Here is a 10,176-nt window from a genome sequence, read left to right on the forward strand (position 1 = left end):
ACCATCTTTCCTTCCTGTTGCTCATCCACTCTTTCTGCCACACCCACGGGGAGTCTGTCAGCTCGGCCTGCCCCTCCAACTCGAAACCAGACACACTGCCATCCTGTCCGTGACGATGCGTGGCGACCCTACAGGACAGGGCAGAGCTGCCCCCGGGGGTCTCTGAGACTAACTCTTTACAGGAGTAGAAAGTCTCATCTTCCTCCCAAGGAGTGGCTGGTGGTTTCGAACTGCGGACTTTGTGGTTAGCAGCCCAATGCATAACCATATGCCACAAATACCTACAACCTGGTCTCTCCTCCCCACCTCCACTGTTAGCTCACTGGTCTTAAGGAGAGGATTTTGCCAACCTCCATGCTTGCCCACTGCCATTGGACGTCCTGACTCACAGGGACCCTATAGGACATAGAACGACTCCTTAGGGTTTCTGGGACTAAATCTTTGTGAGCAGGCAGCCTCATCTTTGCTGGTTGGTGTGTTTGAACTGCTGACATTGTGGTTAGCAGCCCAGTGCTTAAACCGCAGTGCTACCAGGGCTCCTAACACAGCTCATAATTCTGGGTGCCCTTCCAGCTCTTCGTTGTAACACATGTGATCATGTCTGGGACTTGCAAGGGGTGGAAAGCTACAGCCAAGCATGAGGTAAGCAGGCCTGCATGCTGAAGACGGTCTGTGTAGGACAAAGGTCCTCTATGGGACCGGGACTGTCGGTACCAGTGCACCAGCAAGAACAGCACCGCAGGAACTCACCGCCTGGGTTTCATGTGCACCGACATGCCCTGTACAGGCTTCCAGCATTGTCTCCTGGACCACGTATAACAAGCACAACAAAACTGGAACTGCCGTCAAGTGGCCTTATAGGGCAGGGTAGACTGCCCCTGTGGGTTTTCTTTATGAAAACAGTAAGCTTAGTCTTCTCTGAGTAGCTGGCGGTTTCGAACAGCTGATCCTGCGGTAAGCAGTCCACGGTGTACCCATTAGGCCACCAGGGTTCCTCTAGAATATAGTAGGCACTCCATAAGTATCTGCTGAGTGACTGACTGCAACAGTGTCGTAGAGCCCTGGCTTGGCTGGGGACTCACTAAGCTCCTGATGCCTCCTCACAGACAGCCTCCGATTCCGCCTCTGAGAATGGGGGGCCGTGGGCTTGCCTCACAGTGCTGTCGTGAGGAATGACTGAGGTGACGTGCCATCACATGTCTGGTCTAGGGACTGGCCAGCAGTGGCCAGCAGCAAGGGCTCACCAAGTGGCAGGTCCCTTGTACATTCCTGTCTCTCCCTATCCCCCCACCCCCAGGCCTGGCACTATGCTCTGCTCCTCTCCCACCCCGGCGTGACAAAGCCTTGGTCTTTGGGTAGCCGGGTTCCTGAGAAGTGGGGGTGTACAAGAGGGATTTGGGCAGGGTGGGGGATGGGAAGAGAAGAAAAATTCCCTAAAGGACTGGCCCCTGATGAGTGGGAGGGTGTGGCGGTGGGTGGTGTGGGTGGTGGGAGGGGTTGGTAACATCTTCAAATCCCAAGTTCTCACTCAGTCTCTCTCTGGGAGGCCTTCCCTGGACTTGCTCTGCTCTGACCCTGACTGTGGCCACAATTGCCACCATTGTCCCGTCTGCCTAAGACTGCCACCTGCCCTGTGGGGCCGTAGGAGGGGCACCCAGCAAATGCTGAGTGCATGCATGCATGCATGCATGAATAAAGAGTGCCCATGGGACTTTGCTCCTGTGCGTGGACTTCCAGGGGTTTTGCCCCTGTTGCTGCTCAGGATTGTTCTGATGGCCCCTGCTTTGTAGGGGTGGTACTTACTCCACCGCCTTTATGCTAGACCTCACCAGGAGGCTGGCCGACTGGCAGTACTGGGATTTGACCAGTGGAGGGCAGCAGTGTCCCAGCCAGACGCCTGGTCGGAAGCTTAGCATTTTTCTTATGGGGCTCTGGCTGTACTGGAGCACTACACTGCTATCTGCCCCTAAAAAGATTTACAGCCTTAGTAGGCTTGCGTTTTCCTTAAGGAGCCCTGGTAGTGCAGTGGTTAAGCAGTAGACTGCTATTGGAAAGCCCAGCAGGTCAAATCCACTGTGGAAGAATGCTACAGCAGTAAGGACTTACAACTTTGGAAGGAAAACGCTGTAGGGCCACCATGAGTCTGAACAGGCTTGATGGAAGTGGATTTGATTTGACTTTGGCTTGGGGCCTCCTTAGGAGCCATGGTGACACATATATAAAAATGCCTGGCTGCCAACCCCAAGGTCAGCAGTTTGAATCCACCAGCTGCTCCCCAGGAGGAAGACATGGGGTCTTCTTTCAGCAAGGCGACAGCCTTGGAAACCCTAGGGGGCATTTCTACTCTGTGTGGGAGGGCTGCTGTGAGTCCGTATTGACTGGACAGCCCTGGGGGCTTGTGGGTTGTCCTTTGAGACCGGTGTCTCATTTTCTCCTGGGTGTACTTACAGAGCTTCAGCCCTGCCGGGACCTGACTGCGGCCTGTCCGTGGCAGATCAGACCTCTTCACTCAGTCAACCCGGTCCAGGTGTCTGCCAGCCCCGCCCGCCCCCCAATGCAGACAATTGGATCTTAAGTGCAGAGGGACCAGGAGACAAGGCTGGGAGCTTCCTGCCCCCCTGGGGGCACACAGGGCTGGGCGAAACCAGCTTTCCAGTGTGTAAAACATACAGATACAAGGTTTCCTCCTTCCTCTGCCCCCCAGCATGGTTGTGCTGCAGCAGCAGCAGTGTCTGGACCCCTCCCCGAGCCCAGGCCGACTTTGCACTTCTCCTCAGACCCATTTTCTCTCTCTCTCTCTCTCCAGTTGGTGTTCTATTACTGGGCTCTGCCATCTCTCTCCTGGCATAGCGGTGGGCAGAGGGTGTTGGGAAACTCTCTGGGGGTGGGTGGGGGCTCACCTGGCGGCTGGGGCCCTCCTCGCGGAAGATGAAGGGGCTGTGGAACTGCCGCTGCAGGGCCGCGTGCAGTGTGATTTTCAGAGACTTGTACTTGAGCTGCGCAAACAGAGGCTTGGTCAGAGTCTGGCCCAGAGCAGCAAGCTCCTTCCTGCCTCCCCCGTGGGAGCTGCCACAGCACCCACTCCTTCCAGCCCAGGGGCCCCACTCACTGCTTTTAGAGACTTCAGCCACAGGTTCCCCAGCAGGCGGAAACTGCTATCCTGGTTCGGGGCCAGTCTGACGTTGCAGTTGATGGACACAACATCAGAGTTGCTGTGATTCTGAAAGAGGAAACGGTCTCGGGGTGAGCAGAGGGGGGTGGCCAGCCCAGTGAGGAACGAGGACGTGGGCAAGACCTTGGGTCACCAGAGATGGCTGCTTGGCCAGGCTCCTGGGAGGGAGGGGCAGGGGAGTAGGGGTAGCCGAAAGTCAGGTGGATATGTCTGATCATCTGCTTGAAGTGGAGCGTCATGGCCAGGCTGGGCCCATTCCAGGAAGAGACGTTTGGTTCCACATTGGGAAGTCCCTCACTGTCACGACCATACAGGGAGCTTCAAAAAGTTCGTGGAAGAACAGCATGAAAAGATCCTGGAATTTGTCCACGAACTTTTGGAAGCCCCTTTGTACCAATAAAAAGTCCTATGATCGCGACAGATGAAGTCAGAACTCCCAGGTAAATTCCTGAATCAGATCAAAGGGTATTTATTAAACCTGTCAGCGAGTCTCATGTTTAAATAATGAAACAGGATCAAATTGCCACGTCTTCTGCTTTCTCCCAGGTCCTAGCCAGAGCAGGAAGGCGAGAAAAAAGTTTCATAAGGTCTCATACAGATTGAGAGGAAAAATGAAAACGGCAGTTGTTGACAGTGGCATTAATAGAAAGCCCCAACAAATCTTCAGATGAGTAATTAATGTATTCAGTGAAAGCTGTGTTGCTGTCTTGCTGCCCCCAGTCCCTCTCCACCCCGGCCCCCTCCCGCCCCCCGGGAAGAAGGCCCCTGAAGCAGCTGCGCTTTCTGTCTGGATGATGCGGGGCCAAAGCCTGCTCAGAACTGGGCATTTGGAGGCAGAGCAGACCCTGAGAATAGAACCCCGGACTGCTCTTCCTATCCAGGGCAGAGAGGGCCCAGCTGACGCAGTGGCAGGAGCCATGGATGTACTGGCCTTGACAACTGCTCTGTCTGCAAGCGGCCCTCTCTCTGCATGTGCTCATCCCACCGCCCCACCAGCCCTGCTCTGGCACTCACCAGCAGTGGCCAGTGGCTCAGGTCCTCCTCGGAGGGTGTGTGTCGGTACTCGGTGCTGTTCCCCCAGATGTTGCAGGACGCGTTCCCCTGCACAGAGAACACACGTGCACAGCCTCACCACCAGCTCCGCCCACTTGGACTTGGCTTTCCGGAGAGGGCCCCTTCACCTCTTGCCATGGGAGATGCAGCTGGCCCAGGGCCTGGGAGAACGGGGCCAGGGTCACGTAGGGGACCTGTTCTCTTGTCCCCTCCCTGAAGCCAGAGGGCATCGGTACCTGGTCCGTGAGGAAGTCCCGTAGCGTCAGCAGGCGGTTGCCGCCCCTGGTGGCAATGGGGAGGGTGATCTTCAGCATCACCCCGTGCATGGGGAACAGGCCCAGGTTCTGGAGCTGTGTAGCCAGAGATGGGGAGGGGTTGGCACCCAGCTGCAGTTGGAGCAGGGTGGAGAATGAGGGGTGCAAAGGGCCCATCCAGGGCCCTGGGGGTTGAATGGGTGGGAGTGGGGGTGGGGTGGCATGTGAGAAAGCACCCAAGCAGCTGGGCTACTGGGGCCGCTGCCCTTTGCAGTCGTGTGGGACATTGTGTGGCCTGGTGCAGGTGGGTGCTGGGCACAGGCCAGGAGTGGGGGCTGGAGGGCAGGGGGGTGACAGCCCCTCATTTACGACCAGAGAGAACTATGGATTGCTGAGGGGATGAACAATGAGCGTGTGTTAGTCTGCATTCTGGCGACGATGCTCTGTGCCCAAGCAGCAGTGCTTACTGATGGTGCTTTGGGGTCAGAAAGAGGGGATCCGTATCGCGGGGTGGCTGCCACGTATGACCCCTGTGACCTTGAGCAGGCTGCTAACCCCCTCTTGGACAAGCAGTCCAGGCTGTGGTGTGTCTGAAATGCCAGCTGCACACAGTTGTAGAGGAGCTGATACACTCAGAGCAGTTTCGGGGTGGGGGAACTCGGCCCTACCTGTTGGAGACTCTGAGGGAAGCTGGCTGCAGACCCTCACTCTCCCTCCTTTCCACAGGGGAGGCCTGATGCCTGTTCCCTGTGAGGAACGCGCGGAAGGCTAGCAGAGGTCAGGGGACATGCTGCCCGCGGGGCTCCTGCACAGGAGGGCCCGCTCTCTCCCCATCTCCCTGCTGCCGGAGTGAGCACCGAGGTAGAGCAGAGCAGCAGCCACCTTGGTCTGAGGGGTGCCCTGAAGCTGTGAGCTGAGAGACAGGAGGCCAGTCTGGGCTGACTGGGAAGCTGCCCACCCTGGACTTGCTTTATGGAGGAGAAGACTCCCCAGTGCGATTGACCCCGTTCTGGTTTGCCGTCATCGTTGTGTTTTAAATGTCTTAAACATTATGTGCAACTGACCCTAATCCTCACGGACATACTTGGTCCCACCTCCTTTTTCCAGAGAAGTGAGAACCCAGAGAGGGGAAGTGCCTTGCCACCCACAAGGTAGCAGGATGGAGGCGGGACGCGGGCAATACGATGACTACAGATTCCCTGTCCCCTAGCTCCTGTCCTTCACCCTCAGCCAGCCCCGCCCCACCAGTCCTACCTTGAAGACGCAGTTGAAGGGAGGCCCCATGCCATCATAGTTTTCCAGCGAGCTGTTGGGCTTGACCTCATAGTGGCTCAGACTGCTGTTCCTGCAGGGTCAGAGGACAGGGCTGCCGTGAGCTCCAGGTTGTCAGGACAAAGAAATGCAGGAAAGTGGGTGTGGACATGAGCCTGCCAACTCCTGAGACCAGGAAAAATAGGTTCACCTCATTACCCACTGGCTGCCTGCCTGTAGTGCTGGCAGGATTCAGAGGCCTGGTCTGGGCTTAGTGGGAATGCACTCTGAGATCCATTAGCAATGTCTGCCCAGCGAGTGGGAACGCAGCGGGCAGGGGCGAGAAGACAGCTCTTCTCCCGTGTGCCCTAGATTTTGAGACTGTACCTGTCCACTGTGCACTGCAATATTGTCCAGCCTCTAGGAGTCGCAGGGTATGGGTGGCGGGGAGGCAGGTCTGAGCTTGCTTTCTGTGCTTTGGCCCTGAGTTCTCCATCCACATGGGAGCTCTCAGAGGTGGGAGGTGGGTGGGGAGCTGACTCCCCATCAGACTGGGGCCAAGGGGAGTGGGGAGGTTGGAAAGCAGAGCAGTGGAGGAATATTTTATTACTGACATTGTTTAGATATGTTGGTGCAGTTGACTTTTCATAGGTGTTAGGACTGTTTTTATTTTATTTTTATTTAATCATTTTATTGGGGGGCTTTTACAACATTTCCAAAACGATTTCTTTCTACTTGAGCCCTTGGTCTCAGCTCTTCTTTTCCCCCTCCCTCTTCTACCCTTCCACCCTACTGAACCCTTGATCAATTATGTATGATTGTTGTTATTTCGTGTCTTACACTGTCTTGTGACTGTTTTTAAATTCTCTATAGACAATTCTTCCACGTGTTGCCTAGCCTGGGGCAGATAACTCCTACAGACCCCCATTCACCCTTGCCATTGCTGGGAGCTCCCCAAGGGCCAGGCCTGGGTCTCCTCCTTCCCCTACTTTGCCTCCCTCCTTACCAGGGATCCTCCAGGGACACAGGCCTGGGCTGGGGCTTGGGCCCTCTGACCACTAAAGCCCTGTAGAGCAGGGGTCCTCAAAGTTTTTAAATGGGCCAATTCACTGTCCCTCAGACCTGTTGGAGAGCCGGACTATAGCACATATCTTATTTCGAAGTGAAAAAACAAACGGGACAAAAACACCCAGCGGGCGGGCCGGATCAATGTTCTCTGCGGGTGGCCCGCGGGCCGTAGTTTGAGGACCCCTGCTCCAGAGGGTGCTCCCATCTTGAACCTGCCTCTTCCCAGTCCCTCCCCGGGGGCAGGGCTGCCTGCAGCCAGGCCCACCTGGTGAAGAGGATGTCAGCCTCGTACTTGAGGTGGACGCGCAGGAGGGCTGTGTTGTCTTCCTTGGTGCTCTCGAGCTCATCGCTGTCGCTGTCAGGAGATTGGGCAGAAGCTCAGCCGCACAGCCTGGCTTTCTGGCTGTCACGGGCGGGGTGGATGGCGGACTGGAGGGTAAGCACTGGGACCCAGGGAGGGGGCCTCAGGCGTCCTGCGGGGCCACGGACGGCAGGTGGCTGCTGTGCCTGTTGCTTTCATGGGCGTAGCACCTCTGGGTGCATGGGACCGGGGAGAGACTTGGGACTAAGCTTGGAGGTCCCCCCTTGCCAACTGGCTTCTTGTCTGAGCTGCTCCTCTGCCAGCTCATGAAGCTGGGCGATGGCAGGGGGAAGCTCATGCCCGCAGCAGAGGCCTGCTGCCCTGTGAGGGAAGGGAACTTCGAATCCAGGGAGAAAGTCCTCCTCACAGCTCCAGAGGGTTGGCTGCAGGGCCCTGCTGCTGTGGAGAGGCTGGTGGGTGAAATTCACAGATATCGCGGGAGCTCTGTCACATGCCCTTCCCTTCCCAGCTGAGCACAGGGACCTACCAGCTCAAATCATTTTCACAGAGTAAATGACTCTGCTCGCTGCACACACTGTCTGATTCCCTCGGGGAGCCTTACTCCAGCATGGTTGTTTCCTTAGACAGGACACACAACAGACACCCCCACAGTGTCCCTCCCCCAGACCAAATCCCCACCCACCATGGTGTGCACCTTGGCCACGCCTGTGCTGTGTGTGGCAGGACTGGGCTCTGAGTGGAGGCAGCAGGGGGCCTGGGAATGCCATGGGTGACCCCCAGGGGATGGGGGGTAGGGTGGGAGAGAGACACTCTGGACTGTGTGTGTGTGGGAGTGACTCTAGGATGTGTGTGTGTGAGCACATGCGTATGTGAGGGTGTATATGTGTGTATACGGGTGAGTGACTCAGAAGTGTATGTGTGTGAGCACATGTGTTTATGAGGGTGTGTGTATGTGTGCGTGTTCATTGGCCCAGAGAACTTATTTCTCAGTGTGGGAAAGTTCTCGGGGGGATTTGGCTGTTGCTGAGCCCCAAGTGGACAGCATCCCGCTCTCTGCCCACAGGGAAAGGATGAGGGTGACTCCTGGTATCAGGTGAGTACAGACAGGTGGCTCGCACAGGGAAAGAGACCACCGCAGAACACACAGCAGGAGTGCTGCTGGTTACATGCTGTGTGTCGGGAAATTTACTGAGCCTCTCTGAGCCTCATTTGGGGTGGGGCGGGGAGGGACCCTGCTTTGCCTAACTTAAGGGGCTGTGGTTGAGGGCTGATGCCCTGTAAAGAGCCCAGGTCCTGTGTTCAGTGGCTCACTGGAAGGCTGGGTGCGAGCCCACGCAGAGGCGCCTTGGGAGAAGGGCCACTTCTAAGCAGCAGCCAGAGCACCAGGCGGAGCGCAGCTCCACTTGGGCGTGACTGGGCACGGGATACAGTGCCTGCAGGGACTAGTGGCAGGCCGCAGAGCAGGAAGAAGCTGGTGCCTGACCTGGCCATGGCCAGCTGGATCTCCAGGTGGTTCAGGAAGATGGATTTGCTGAACTCAAAATCCAGGCGGAAGGACACCTGCAAGAGAGAAGTCAGCTGAGCAGGGCAACTTGGGGCTGTGTGTCTGGGCCTTATGTGGGTGTGGAATTGGTGGGGCAGGAAGGCCAAGTACTGCCTGCAGTAATGTGATTGAGTGGGGGCTTAGGGAGCAGCAGCCCAAAACAAGTTTGTGAATGGAGTGCCTTGTCTGAGGGACCACTGTGCCTCCTCTCGTTTTTAAGTGAAGGCAGACAGGGCACGCTCTGCAGGAAGTGTGTGTGTGTGTGTGTGTGTGTGTGTGTGTGTTTTCCTACCCCACACTTTTTAGGGCTTCCCACTTGGGAGAAAGGCGGGACTTCCTACTCCCCCAATGAATCAGTCCAGGGTCGGCAGGAGTCAAGAATGGACTTGCTGCCAGAGTGTGCCTTTTGTTTGTGTGCACATAGCAGGTGCTCACGAAGGTGAGTTCCTCTGTTGGCCCCTCATTAGCATGGCAAAGAGGGTGGACACCTGAGAAGTTTCTTAGGATAAAGGACAGTGGGGCTGCCCAAGAAGGGGTGGGCTGCCAGCCCTGGGAATGGCTAAATAATCGATTGTTTGAATATCGCTTAGTGGGACAAAAATCAATAACATTGAAAAGGTATAATGCCCCCTAGTCCCCAAGCTCCGCCCCTCGATCTCCCCTCTGTAAACTCCCCTATCTTTTGCCTCCCAATGACCAACCCACCCTGCCTGTCACCCCCACACTGCCCCAGCCTGCACCTTGGCCTTGGCCCTGAAGAAGGGGTAGCTGATGTTACAGGTTTTCCTGTGGTATCGCCGCTCCTCATTCGCACACTCGATGCTGCTGTCAGAGTCCTCCTGGGGGAGGGGAGGCACAGGGACAGCGGTGAGGTGGGGGCTGAGACCCTTCCCTGCTCTCAGGACCACCCCACGGCCCCTGCTGTGCACTGGGAGCAAGATGTGTGATGGAGGGGTGGCATTGGGGGACGGAAGGGAGGCACACAGGCCTATTGGGTCGTGGGGGCAGGAAGTGAGCCGGTAAGCTAGGGGCTGGGACGGGAAAGGCAGCTCTGCCTGGGGCTCTTCTGCCTCCCTAGCTCCCACCCTCTGCTGGACCACACGTCTCTCTAGCACAGGACATGGCTCCCTTTGAGCCATGAAATGAGGTTTCTGGGGTCTCACATGATGGAATCCAGAAAAGCAGTGGGCAGGGCGTAGGCTGACCTGGTCAGGGCCTGTTGGGGACATTTTCCTGAGGCCCCGTCCAGCAGCGGTCAATCTTCCCTGCTGAGAGCAGAGAATGATGCGTTCTGTCTCAGCCCAAGGTCTCCTGGCTCTCATTCACTGCCACTGAGTCAACTCCGCCTTTAGAACTGCCCCTGCAGCGGGTTTGAACTGCTGACTGACCTGTGGTTGGCAGACTGAAACAGAAGCCATGTTGCCTCCAGGGCTCCTTCATCCCTGCTCACTACAGGGGGCTCCCCCCAGTTGCAGACTGGCCTCTCCCCCATATGCCAGCCTTGCTGAGAAGC

The 10,176-nt window shown here is 56.8% G+C and overlaps 1 protein-coding gene across 1 annotated transcript in view; it reads right to left on the bottom strand.

The window, feature by feature from the left end:
- The window catches only part of ITGA11 (integrin subunit alpha 11), a 121,054-nt gene that overhangs the window by 3,200 nt on the left and 107,678 nt on the right, over nt 1-10,176 (bottom strand). The window contains exons 21-28 of the mRNA XM_004711943.2: nt 9,404-9,502; nt 8,604-8,680; nt 7,064-7,153; nt 5,734-5,824; nt 4,462-4,575; nt 4,187-4,273; nt 3,110-3,220; nt 2,901-2,996 (exon numbers count right to left, since the gene is read on the bottom strand). Of these exons, the coding sequence (XP_004712000.1) occupies nt 2,901-2,996; nt 3,110-3,220; nt 4,187-4,273; nt 4,462-4,575; nt 5,734-5,824; nt 7,064-7,153; nt 8,604-8,680; nt 9,404-9,502 (765 nt within the window). The remainder of the gene's footprint in view (nt 1-2,900; nt 2,997-3,109; nt 3,221-4,186; nt 4,274-4,461; nt 4,576-5,733; nt 5,825-7,063; nt 7,154-8,603; nt 8,681-9,403; nt 9,503-10,176) is intronic.

The sequence above is a fragment of the Echinops telfairi genome, unplaced genomic scaffold, assembly GCF_000313985.2.
Source record: "Echinops telfairi isolate 266 unplaced genomic scaffold, ASM31398v2 ScPeMD7_7475;HRSCAF=8513, whole genome shotgun sequence".
Lineage (NCBI taxonomy): Eukaryota > Metazoa > Chordata > Mammalia > Afrosoricida > Tenrecidae > Echinops > Echinops telfairi.